The 13,404-nt window shown below is 52.0% G+C and overlaps 1 protein-coding gene and 1 non-coding gene across 4 annotated transcripts in view; both read right to left on the minus strand.

The window, feature by feature from the left end:
• Positions 1–505: 505 nt before the first annotated feature.
• NSD2 (nuclear receptor binding SET domain protein 2) overlaps positions 506–13,404 on the minus strand; it is a 114,267-nt gene continuing 101,368 nt past the window's right edge. For 2 of the 3 annotated variants that reach the window (XM_030801369.1, XM_030801368.1), the window contains 4 exons: positions 7,696–7,837; positions 7,301–7,407; positions 5,987–6,191; positions 506–4,055 (listed from right to left, as the gene is read on the minus strand). In XM_030801369.1, coding sequence (XP_030657229.1) covers positions 3,784–4,055; positions 5,987–6,191; positions 7,301–7,407; positions 7,696–7,837 — 726 coding nt within the window. In that variant the 3' untranslated portion in view covers positions 506–3,783. The remainder of the gene's footprint in view (positions 4,056–5,986; positions 6,192–7,300; positions 7,408–7,695; positions 7,838–13,404) is intronic. The other variant, XM_030801370.1, reaches the window with a different exon arrangement.
• On the minus strand, positions 7,940–8,064 carry LOC115831951. The gene has a single exon (XR_004027438.1).

Genomic DNA, 13,404 nt, shown 5'->3' on the forward strand with positions numbered 1-13,404 from the left:
CTGTGTTTGGGGCCAGCTTGTCCTCCCTGCTCCGGGGACCCAGTCCCTTCCTAGGCGGCCGTCAGGATGGGGTGGGCCAGGGCTGGGGGCTTCCTAGGACATCCTGGCCCACAGGGTGGGGAACAGGTAGGATCAGCCCTCGGGGTACTACCTTGACTTGGCTGTGGGCCTGGGGACCACCCGGCTCAGCTGACTGCAGGGCTAGGGGACAGCAGTGGTTCCTTCTCTCTAGACCATTTCACCTTTAATGGGAATTTGGGAAGCAAATTATTTCTGAAAGAAAGAAGAAAGCATTTTTCCAAAGTCAGTTACACCTGCTATTTCCAGTATTATTTGTTATACTTCCCAAGGTGGCACTGCCTCTCCCCAGCGGGTCAGGTCAAAGGCAAAATGACATGGTCAGGACAGGGAGCCCCACCCATCGGAGGCATCAGTGCCATGCCCAATGCTTTGCAATTCAAAGTAACTGGGAAAAAAAAAATCAAACAATCCCATATAAAATAAGTTAAGAAAAAAAGCCTTTAAAATGTTTTTAATACAAAAATACTCATACACAATTTTCCAAACACAGCTTTCCATTTTAAATGCTATTTTCCCCCAACTGGCAAGTCTCAACTCTCTATTTCAGTATATCCCACCCCCCCCCCAAAAAAAAGTGAATTTCAAGTTTTTAAGTCTAACTATCAAACCTGGTGACAGCACCCAGTATTCCTAAAAGGAATCTGACCTTACACTGTATGAAGTTTAGACACCAATAGGCACATTTAAGTTTGTATTTAATTTCTGACAGGGCATTTCACACCTCAACAGGGTATGGTGAGGCTGTGACACCCCGTGGACACAGCATTTTACTCTACTGACTAACAGTCATCAACTACACTCATAGGATCAAGATATTTGGCAACTGACAGTCATTTGCATTAACGTGAATTATAAAACAGGTTTAATTCTTGAAAATCAGGTAGTTCTGGAAGATGGGCACTGCACACGCCGGGGTTTAGATGTCAAGACAAACACTGCGAAGGGGACCCAGACAGCCACGGACGGGTGTCACCAGAAGAAAGGCCAGCCTGAGGACGGACAGCTGGGTTCTCACTTCAGGTGCCTGAAGAGTTTCCCCCACAGGTGACCACATTTTAAGCTGCCCATTCGGACACATCCCTGTGAGCACACGCGGGTGGGTATGGGTTTAGGTGCAGATCCTGGTTTCGGATGCCAAGGAATCCTGAGGGATTGGGGCAGTTTTTGTGTTTTGCTTCACATTAATGACGAAGGATTGAAGCTGATGTTCAGGAAGTCACCACGTCCTCAGAACAAAGCTAGGCAGGGCCGAGAGCCAGCCACACCCACGGTCACAGCTAAGGGCCTGGTCAGCCCCAGTGGAGAGAAACCCTGCAAGCTCAGGGCCGCTACCCCAAAGCCTGGCTCCACCGAGTTATCAACGGGCATTGTAGAGACATTCAAAGTTAGTGTTACTTGCTCATTAGTTTTAACAGTTTTTGGAAAGGGGGAGGAACCATATTTAAAATGTTTACAGTATTTCCTTCAGAAAGATAAAATTTGGAAGTATTATCAAAGCGATTAAAAATCACAAGATTTCACTACCGTCCAACACAAAAATAAGTTAATATCTTCTCCCCAAAGTGCACTGCAAAGCCGACGCTGATGTTTTGACGTAAGCATTATTAGTCCCTTACCTGCCGGAAAGGATCTTTTGGGCAAGTGACAGCGGGGCCCTGGAGCCTTAGACTCTTAAGGCATGTGTGGGGACACTGCCCAGCCTGTCCCTATAACAACCTTCCAAGTTAGGGCATAAGGAGCATAAATCTATGAGCCGATCCAGTATTTTCTTAGGACAATTTGGGAGAAGTTAAGAGTCTGAACTGGAAAGTACTCCCACCCTGTCTTAACCGGCGAGTGCACCTCAGGCCACAGCCGTGCGAGCAAGTCAGTGGCTACACAGCTCGTTTCCCCTGGGTCCTCTGTGTAGTTAACTTTGCTGGGGACTGTGATGGGAGAAGGGACAGCCACCAGCCAGTGAAACTTCCAGTCAGTGCTCAGGGAGGTGTGGGACCCTGCAGGGCCACACACCCCTGAACCCCACACTTACAGGTCACAAAACCATGGAGTAGCTGGTGTCAGGTCCAAAGACACTGCAGTTTTTACCAAGGCATAAAAGATGCCACAGAAAATTAACAGGAGCCTCAGCAGCAGTTTTCAAGGGGAGTTTTGTAAACCTCTGCAAGATGGGTGTGTCCTCCTTAGGTTATTTTAAGAAAAGGCCACAAAAAAGCACCTGCTGCTGAATGTTCTCTCCCTCCCTCCCAGACAAGCAGCCCCTCAGGACACGTGGGCAAAGGCACACATGGTGCCCCCTTCTTAGGGTGCTCCAGACTTCCCAGGGTCGAGGATCCCTCAAAAAAAGAACCAAGTCTTACAACATATGTAGTACTCAGATAGGTCTCACTCTGTAGAACTGGACCTTTTAAAAACTAAGGTGAAATCTCACAGGAAAGTGGGTGTCAGACCTGGCCTAGACCAGTGCCCGTAACACATGTACGAGGCACGCACACCTGCCAGGCAGGTCTCCACCCCCAGGACCACACCTCTCAGTAGGTGCCCTGGCAGAGGGCACATGTGATCAGTAGAGTCTGCATCTTCCATCAGTAGACCCACAGAGTGCTGAGATGGAAGCCACTCTGGGTGGCAGGAGGGCTAGACTCTGGGTCTCTCTTTAGACCCACGTGCTGGGGTCCCTGGGGCCTGCAGTGCCCTACGGGGCTCCCTAAGTTGTCACTTCCTGTGCTCTAAGCAGACTGCGGTCTCACGCCCTGCAGAAGTCGCTCCTTTCGCCATGGAGCTCAGGGTCGCATCAGTAAACACACATTTCAGTCAGTGGTGATTTGTGAAATAGGTTTAGCAAAAATATATTGAGAATAAAAATCAGAAACTGGTAAAGAAAAGCCAAATGAAAAAAATATACAAAGTTCTCCCCCAAATGTTGATAAGAACCTAGCGAGTTCAGAAGATAGGCCCAGGTGAGAAGTGGCCCAACCCGGCCAGGCCTCGAAAGTGCTCCGCGTGAACTACACGTTGAAAGTGGACGTGTTATTGGCATTTCATTCAAATCCATGAGGAGAAAAAACTACGGGAGGAAATCTTACACCACCATTGCTGCCACCACCTGCAAGGCCAGCTTCTCACTAGGATGGAAAAGAAGCATTTCTGAGGAACAATTCACATTAGTACAAAAAAAGATATAGCCATTTCCAAAGAGCAGAGTAATGATCACAATGGCAGTTTCGAGGAATCCAGGGTCAGTCCTCACACGGGCCTCACCCAGCCTCTCCTGAGTGGCGACGGCGCCGAGAGCAGAAGCAGGGCAACGCGAAGCCGAGTTTCTAGCGACCCTTGGGAAAAGCCTACGCTACACATTTCAGAGGAGATTAAAACATTCCATATGCCAATTAACTTTAACCTAAAAAAATAGAGTGGGAGGGAACCTTGACATTCTGAGAAATTCAAGTGTGGCGGTAACGCTGAGGAGTGAGGCTGTTTGTCCAGGAACGCTGAGCTGGGCTCAGACGGTCATCAGTGCAGACGCAGCAGATGCTGCTGAGGATGGCTCAGTGGTGGGGAGGCGCTCCCTCCCGAGGAGGCCTGTACGTCTGTGTCCTGGCGGCTCGAGCTGGGTCCTCTGGGCCAGTTCATGCTCGCCCTCTCCCGCAGGCAGGGCCGGCCGCCCTGCACCGCCCCTGGATCCGGCCAAGCTGCCGCCTGGCGCTATTTGCCCTCTGTGACTCTCCGCCAGCCCCTCCGCCGCCGCCTCTTACCCTTTGGCTTCCCTGGCTCTGGCGGGGGCTTCTCAGTCTTGGTGCTTCTGACCGATGCCGCCCCTAAGTCATGCTCACAGCAGTAGGACCGCCCGTCCGGGGTGCAGCTGAAGGCTGTCCCGTCCTGGTGCTCCTTACAGAACGAATTGGGGCAGAGGTGGCAAAATGAAGTCGAAGGTTTGCCACACACGTCACAATGATGCCAAGGACATTCCCACTTCCCTGCAACAGAACACAAGATATGAGCACACAGAAGTGATGGAATGACGACTTCAACGTTCTCGTGGTTGAAGATAACTGACTACTGTCAGGTCAAATGAACACAAAATAGCGCTGGCTCCAGCGAACAGGACAGGCAGACAAACCGTCTCTACCACAGCCTGGGCGGGCTCCCTGGCAGGGCCTGTTGACTCCACAGTACCTGCCAGGCCCCTAAGGACCACCTGTTAGCGTCTCTGTTTCAGCAACTGAGAGGAGCTGTGCCGGGTGCAGGAGTGTCCCCCAGCCCAGCGTGGACAGGCAGGGGCTGCTGTGCTCATTTCCATGCGACCTGCCCTCTCCCAAGGGACTGATTTTCAACTTGGGTATTCATCTTTCTAGCATGACTCTGTAAAGGCTCTGTCAGGTTAGGGACCACCCTCTCACACCCATGGCCAACACTTTTCTCTATCGTGTGTCATCTTTACCGTACAAAAATGTTTTTTACACAAATATATGAATTCTTTTGAGATGGAGTCCAGCTCTGTCGCCCAGGCTGGAGAGCAGTGGCGCGATCTTGGCTCACTGCAGCCTCCGTCTCTTGGGTTCAAGCAATTCTTCTGCCTCAGCCTTCTGAGTAGCCAGGATCACAGGCGCCTGCCACCACGACCAGCTAATTTTTGTATGTTTAGTAGAGATGGGGTTTCACCACGTTGGCCAGGCTGCTCTCGAATACCTGACCTCAAGTGATCCATCCACCTTGGCCTCTCAAAAGTGCTGGGATTAGAGGCATGAGCCACCGTGCCTGGCCTGGATTTTCTTTTTATAAAATTTTTTTTTTTTTTGGGTGGAGTCTTGCTCTGTTGCCCAGGCTGGAGTGCAATGGCGCTATCTCGACTTTCTGCAGTCTTGGCTCACTGCAACCTCCGCCTCCTGGGTTCAAGCATTTCTCCTGCCTCAGCCTCCCGAATAGCTGGGATTACAGGTGCATGCCATCACACCAGTCTAATTTTTGTATTTTTAGTAGAGACAGGGTTTCACCATGTTGGTCAGGCTGGTCTCGAACTCCTGACCTCAAGTGATCTGCTCACCTTGGCCTCCCAAACTGTTGGGATTATAGGCATGAGCCCCCGCGCCCAGCCTCTTTTTGGTTTCTTGTTTTGGGTAAGGGCCTTTTAATTTTTCTTCTGTGATTCCACAGTCATGAGCCCCATGGCGAAACACTGCAAGATTGTAACGGAGGCGGCTGCACCCTTAGGTGTGAGCCATGATGTTTGCGCGGCACCAGAGTCATCTCACGACCCATTTCCCAGACTGTCTCATCACCAAGTGGAACAAGACGCTACTGTTTTCCCACTGGCGCCTGTCATCTCTGAAATGCGTGGTGCTGGAAGGTGGAGCCCACTCTACTTTCCTTCAAACGGAGCCAGATCTGCAGCTCTTTCGTCAAACAGCGGCGCCTCCTGGTGCACAGCGCCATCTCTGAGGACAGCCTGCCCTGCGTATCCAGGACAGGGGCTCTGGGCCCCTCCATTCCCACTATAGTGCAGCCAGGCCAGGCCCCTCTGGGCTGCCAGGGAGATGCTGCTGTAGAGATCTTTCTCCTAGGAGGGGCTTTAGTTCCCAGGGCCGCCTCCTTCCTGGCCGCCCCGCCCCCACAGCATGGATGAGGGCCCCAATTCTGCAGCTGGGCCTTGGGCTGCCTGAATCCCTCCTGGAGGTTCCAGGGGCTACCCCGTCACCACATATCTTCTCTGCTCGATGCAGAGATCTAGAATGTGCGGCTGGTGGAACAAAGAAAGGCTCTGCCACCCTGGATCAGGGCCTTCGCTGCATGAGTGCCTGATGCACCTGCACCCAGATGAGGCCCGGTCAGCAGGAAAAGCGGCAGGAGCCGCCATCAGAAGCCTGCCACATAGACACAGCCCCAAGCCACCGTGAGGCTGCACACCCACCGAAGGGCCGCTTGCCAAGGCCCAGGCAGGACAGGTGGTAGGCCTTGGTGCAGAACTTGCGGTCACACAGCACCAGCTGCCCGCCATCACCGCAGCGGAAGCACTCGTCCTCTGACTGCCTCTTCCCTTCCCCTTTTGCTCTGCGCCGCCTGGTTTTCTTCTTGGTCTTTTTGCCCTTTTCCTCTGATGAAAGGGTCGTCGACGTCTAGAGTCAAGAATTAAGCACAGATCACCGGAAAGAATTAGAGGCTGAAGCAAATAGAAAGGGCAGAAGAGTGAGTTATGATCCAGGAACTTCAGAGATCTCTGCAGGTGCCCAACACTAAGAGGGGAGGAGAGGAGTGTCCTCCCCGTGCTCCCCAGACATCCTTAGACTCACTCGACTCAGCGTGAAAAAGCTGAACAAAGACTACGACTAGAGTGAGCTTTGTCGGAAGCCTGCAATGACGCATCTCAGCAGACACACAGCTCCGGGATCTGCTGATGGGACCCACTGGCAAAGGAGGCCACCAGAGGCAGAACAGCTCCCACCTGCCACCCAGGGTCTCCTCATTAGGAAATTCCACAGGAACGTGGGCACAGGCAGACGGCAGTGACCTGAGGGCAGTGACCATCCTCAGCAACACCGCTGAGGACAGACACCGGCTCAGGGCCGAGCTGGTGCCACCGCCAGGCTTTCAGGCCCAGGTTCTACACAGCACAGGGAAGGGGTCCAAGAGTGCCCCTCCAAATCTCTGTCCTTCCTGGAACCTTGGATGGTGACTGTATTTGGAAATAGGGTCATTGTCAATGAGATCTGTTAAGATGGAGTCACACGGTAGCAGGGCAGGCCCTAAGTCAACAGGACCAGTGCTCTTATAAGAAGGGCAAGTCAACAGTCATGTTCACAGGGCGAACGGTTGGGCGGTGCTGCCACAAGCCAAGGAGCAGCAAGGACTGTGGCCGCCACCAGGAACGGGAGACAGGCCTGGGAAAGAGCCTCCCAAGGAACCTTCAGAGGGTGCACAGCCCTGCCCACACCCAGACCTGGGAAACCATATGCTCCTGTTGTTTAAGCTCCGCGTCTGTGGGGCATTGTTCTGGCAGCCCCGGGAAACACGTGCAGTGAGGAACTCTTGACAACTGGCCTTTGTTGAGAGGCACTGTTGTGCCTGCTGGGGGAGCCGTCCTCCCCAGCCCACAGCAGGGACCTTGCTCCCACCTGTCCCAGCAACAAGCCAGCCTGGAGGAAGCCACTTCATGGGGGGCATATGTCTCCAGGAGTGCAAAATGCCAACACAGAGCCTGGTGGGAAGGAGGGCGCCACAGCCTTACCTTTGGTCTATCCCCGAGGAATCCACTGCAATTGGAGGCTCCACACCGGCAGACCGTTTTTTCATTGCCCAAACAATCGAGGTTGTAGTTAAAAGTCAGCTCTGTCCCTGGGAGAAGAGGAGACAGACACCAAATTGGAAACACATGCCTTTCTCTTCAAAAGCTAAGGGGCGTGTATTAGGTCAACAAAAATACTCTATTATTTTTGTATCTGTACTGGCTTCATCCATGGCCTTTCAAGTTTGCTTGGTAAAAGAGATATTCAAACCAAAAGAGACTTCACATCAGCACCCACCTCCCCCAGAGCCTTTCCAGTCCAGCCCCATGCAGCTCACAGCGATGGCCACTCTGCCCCCATAGCCAGGAGCCCCACGCAGGGTCCCCAGAGCTTCTACCTGCAGGAATGTCACAGACGGCAAACAGGCCCACACGAGTGTCCCCGTTCACTGTCCATTTGAGGGTCTCACAGTTGGGCTGGCAGCTGTGATTCATAAATCGAGAGTAGTTTCCTTTGGGGCCAGCGTCTATTATACGGTCCTGTAAGGTCAAGCGATATAGAAGGTCAAGTGTTAGCAATCACGTGTTATTTTTAAAGGGAATTTTCACCATCATAAGGCACACTGAACAAGTTGTGTTCCTTGTTGTACTGAAAACCGTGGTGTCCCGTGTCCACTGAGACAGGACACCCCCAAACCAGTCCTGTTTCTCTTGCTCACAGAGGACAGGTCAGGACCACGTGGAGAGGACCAAGCCTTAGTGAGCACCGGGGAGGACAGGGAGCCCCCAGCATCCTCCATGATGGCAAACAAGGGAGCTAAGGTCAGCACCAACAGCCTAGCCGAGTGGCACTCAAGGACAAGAACAAGACTCACCCTGGCTGGGCGCAGTGGCTCACGCCTGTAATCCCAGCACTTTGGGAAGCTGAAGCGGGCAGATCACCTGAGGTCAGGAATTTGAGACCAGACTAGCCAACATGGTGAACCCCCATCTCTACTAAAAATACAAAAAAAATTAGCTGGGCGTGGTGGTGGGTGCCTGTAATCTCAGCTACTCAGGAGGCTGAGGCAGAAGAATCACTTAAACCCGGTAGGCGGAGGTTACAGAGAGTGGAGATCGCGCCATCGCACTCCAGCCTGAGCCAATAAAAGCAAAACTCCGTCTCAAAAAAAAAGACTGACCCAACTGAAAAACCAGCAAAGGATGCAAAGAAACAATTCACAAAGAACAAATCCAGGCAGAGGTGGAGAAATGCAGATCAGAGTGACAGTGAGCTCTGACTTTGCACCCATGGTGCTGATGTGACGCTGATGTGACATTGGCTGAGATGAGGGGGTGGCTGCAGGGCTGGCAGGAAGGCTTTCGAGAGAGCAACCTGGTAAGGGCCATGGGAATCACAAATGCAAGCACAATGTGGCCTAGAACTGACCCACTGAAATCCAGGTGCCTGGAGGCCAAAGGCAGGAACTGGAAACAACATCTCCACCCAGCAGCGGGGAACAGACAGCCCCTGCCTCCACCCAAGGAGCCGCCAGATCCACCGCACAACCACGTGGGGAAAAATCAAAAGGCCACGTAAAGCATAACAGTCACGTGTTCACGCAAAACCACGTGTGTGAATAGGGATAAACACGGGCATATGGACGTCCCAGGAAGCAGCAGGCTTCGGAGTCACTACTCACACGCCGCCTCTGACACAACTGCCCATGCACCCAGCCCTGGTACAATCTCCCAGGGTGCCCCTGTCTGGGACCCCTGGCTCCCTGTCCTTTCTACATACCCACACAGGCCACCCCTTTAAAACCAGAAGTGGTACCAGAATGTGGTTCTCTGCAAGGTGCTTTCCACAATAATAAAATGCACTAATCAACCCAGAGTGCCACTCTTCAACACCTGCATGACACCCCCTAACACAGAAGTGGGGGTGCTTATCCGCCCTCTGCAGATGCTTTGTCATGACGTGCTGAGCCGCGGTGCTGATGTGCACGTTGGCATGCGCACCACTTCTGCAGGGCACCGGGGACGAGGACAGCAGGGGGCAGGCACATGGGACATGCCAGCAATGCCAACAGGACAACCTAGCCTCTGACGCCTGGCAGCACCATGTCCAACCTACATTCCTACCATTACCAGCGGGGCCCGGTGCCACTTCCTTCTTATCAGGCCAGTTTTCTTCTGTGGGTTGCCGGCCATGTCTTAACCCTGTTTTATTTATCTTAACTGACTTACAGATGTTCCCTAGATATTCCAAACATCAGACCCCTTTATAACAATATGTTGGCCGGGCGCGGTGGCTCACACCTGTAATCCCAGTACTTTGGGAGGCCAAGGATCACTTGAGGCCAGGAGTTCGAAACCAGCCTGGCCAACATGGTGAAACTCTGTCTCTGCTAAAAATACAAAAAATTAGCCAGGTGTGGTGGTAGGCACCGGTAATCCCAGCTACTCGGGAGGCTGAGGCAGGAGAATCGCTTGAACCTGTGAGGCAGAGGCTGCAGTGAGCTGAGATTGTGCCACTGAACTCCACCCTAGGCGGCAGAGTGAGACGCCATCTCCAAGAAGAAAAAAAAATGTGTCAAAAACTCTCCCATAGCTTCCCAGCTCCCACTGGAATCTTCCCTGCCCAATGTCTTTTCTCACAAAGCTGCCTCCGCCTTATGCAACTATTTTACCCTTTTGCATCATGCATTTTCGGTTTGCTGAGTAGTTGCATGCAGCTTTTCCCACCACATAGATTATAAAATGCATCTTCCCCCCTCCTAGCTGTTCAATCCATCTGGAATTGACCTTCGTAAGTGGTGTGAGGGGAGGCATCAGTGCGTGGTATGTGGGCTGCCCAGCCCTGGCTTTGGCCCCACTCCCCCTGGCCATCCGCCTGGGTTTGGGCCCCACTGGAGTCACAGGAATGCCATGGGGAACATTGTCACCCCCAGGACATGCCCACCCTTCCCACAGTAAGGCTTCAAGATAAAGCACTGGCTAGACCTGCAAATATTTCTTTCTACATGGACTTTGAAATTGCCTGTCTAGGTATACTTAAACGTTTTTGCTATTTTTATTGCGCCTACAACGAGCTTGCACTGGGGAAGATTTCCACCCTCACAGCCTCTCCTTTCCCAGCTGGGACATAGCCTGTACCACCACTCGTCCATATCATCTCTCGTGTCCGTCAGTGACACTGCCAAACTTTCCACAGAAGCCTGCTCCATTCAATACACACATCAACGCTCTTTGTGGCTCTGCCTACACGAGGAGGGCAGGGGAAAACCTGTGGACCTGGCCTCTCTCTGTTGTCACTACAGTTCACATAAGGCCATCACCAAACACAGCCGTCTCATTCTCCGAGAGACACTATTTGCCTCTTGCTGCTCTGCTGTTTCTGCCTGCATCATCTAGCACCTGCAGCCTTGGGGGTACAGGAGCGGCGTGAGCGTCCTGCCTTATTTCTGAACTGGCCACAAGTGTCCGGCTCACCGAGCATCAGCTGGCAGCCGCTGATGTCCTTTGGCAAGCTAAGCATAGTTGTAGTCTTGGTTTCTTGGGAAGTTTTCATCAGGAATCGGTTTGAATTTTCTCCAATGATTTTCTGGTGTTCATGAAAATGACCCTGGATGTTTTCCTCCTTTACCTGATGGGGTTGTTAAGCCCTCCTTGCAGTCCTGGGGTAAACCCTACTCACAAGGAACTGCTCTCCATGCTCTTCAGGTGCGCCCCGCTGGCTGGCACACACCCTCAGAGCCCAGGCCCCCGCCTCCCATGTTCACATACAGGTCCACGCCCTGGCTCGGACCTCACGCCTCAGTACATGTGTCTCTGAAAAGTACACGGCACTATTGTGGGTTTGTAAGAAGAGATTTATTTCTATTGTTTCTGTTTTCTAATTTCTAAGTCTCTGCTTGGTCTCTTAAACACTTCCTCCAGTGTATTCTGTCCTTCTTTTCGACAATGCTGAATTCATGATTATCATCTGTCCAGGATCTCTGCCTTCAACTAAGAGGTGAACTCACCGTCAGCTGTATTCATTGGCCTTTCTCCTGGATTCCACGGGCCAATGGGAAGGCCCTAAATTTAGGGTACATCTCATCCCCAGTGGTGGTTCTGGTGTCAAAAAAGCCTTCTTCTGTGTGTCACTGAAACTGGTAGGGCCTGAATTCTACCTTGTCTGAGAACAACTCCTTTCTTCGACTTTACCTTGGCATACCTTTGGCCACAATTTTTTTTTTTTTTTTAATTGAGACAGGGTCTCCCTATGTTGCCCAGGCTGGTCTCGAATGCCTGAGCTCAAGCAATCCGCCTGCCTCAGCCTCCCAAAGTGCTGGGATTACTGGCGTGAGCCACTGCACCCGGCCTGCCCACAATTTTATTTTTAACCTTCCAGAATCTCTTTGTTCCTTGCATGCTGCAGAGAATTCGGCTTTACGATCCAATCTGGAAGTCTTTTAAGAAGTAAGCGAGCCCATTTTCCTCTTTCCAGATGTGCTGGGCACAGTTAGAACACATTCATGTCTTGCTGGTTTCTATAGGCTTTCAGCCTTTCACTGTGAGGCAGAGGAGCTGCTTGATTTCCTGCTGTTGGAGACTCCATCCTGTCCTGTTGGCGGCCCTTTATGTGACCCGTCAGCCTGCACACCCACATGTAATGTCCCGGACACCCTTGTCCCTGCTTGTGCACACTGAAATCAGCCTGGACCCCCTTCGTCAACTGCCCCTAGAGCCCAGCTCTCATCAGTAGCATTATCTTCATGCTCTCCTTTGTTCCTGAACACACCTCAGCTTCTGCTCCCACCTGACTCAGCGGCTCTGGCTCGCTTGTGTTGGGGATGAACTTACCCTCCTTTCTCCCTGCTCCTCCCACTGCCCCTTCTGGTGGGGGCAACATTCTGAGTACCCTTCACTCCTTCTGGCACGCTCACCCCTCACCCCCCACCCCACCCCCCCGGCAGCTGCCACTGCCCATCCTGTTACTGGAGCTTCACCTGATTCTGCCGGAGGCCTGGAGCGCCTCTCTCAGCAGCTGACTCAGGAAGGACGTGTTCCTTTAATTCTCTATGCTCCAACCTGCATCTCTGTAGCTGTTACACCCAGAGAGCCACATGCCTGGATAGACACCCCTGGCTCGTTCTGTGGAGTCCACTCTGTCCCGAGCACTGGGTTCTGCTGTGAAGAGCCTCCAGTTGGCCCTATTTCTCCCCTTAGAAGCAATTTAGGTTTTTTGTTTTGTTTTTTTGCCTGGCTATCTACAGGATTCTTGGTTGTGTCCAGTAATCCTATTTATGACATCGCCCAATCTGACTCAGCCCTGCTGAGCCATTCTCTGGCCTGCTTGAATGCACAGTGCCTCTCCTCGGCAGCCCCTGCCCAAGGCGTCACTCTCATCCTTCTCTTTCTTTCCTACCTTCCTTCTTTCCCAGGTTCTTTCAGCTGCACTCTGCTCACTCCCCACATCCACCCTCGTGTGCCATTCTTGTGGTTCCTACTCTCTAGTGTGTTCCTTGAGGTTTAGGCTTTGCTTAGAAAATAATTTTCTTTCCCTTGTTTCACTCCTGAGTCCTACAAGTTCCCAATCTAGCTCTCCTTTCTGCCTGGCTATCTCTGAATCCTCATATTCAAAAAATCTGTGAATATTAGGGTATAACTTTTATCTGCTTTGTGATAAAAATTTTTCTAAGTGGCTTTTCTCCATCTATAAGGAAGTTCTGCTGTTTTGGGTCAGGATTTTGTTTTTGTTTTAGAGACAGAATCTGTTGCCCAGGCTGAAGCACAATGGTACAGGACCTTGGCTCACTGCAACCTCGGCCTCCTGGGCTCAAGCGATACTCCCACCTCAGCCTCCTGAGTAGCTGGGACAACAGGCACATGCCACTGTGCCCAGCGAATTTTTTTTTTTTTTTTTTTTTTTTAGTAGACAAGGTCTTGCTGTGTTGCCCAGGCTGGTCTCAAACACCAGGCTGCATTCAAGCGGTCCTCCTGCCTCAGCCTCCCGAAGTGCTGGGATTACAGGCACACCCCATTGCACCTGACTGGGGTTTTCTTACAAAACCTTCTCATCATTCTCTGAACAAGCTGGATTTCTTGGAGCGGGTACTGGCTGGGTCCCAGGTTTGTCT

The sequence above is a fragment of the Nomascus leucogenys genome, chromosome 20 (genome assembly GCF_006542625.1).
Source record: "Nomascus leucogenys isolate Asia chromosome 20, Asia_NLE_v1, whole genome shotgun sequence".
Taxonomy (NCBI): domain Eukaryota; kingdom Metazoa; phylum Chordata; class Mammalia; order Primates; family Hylobatidae; genus Nomascus; species Nomascus leucogenys.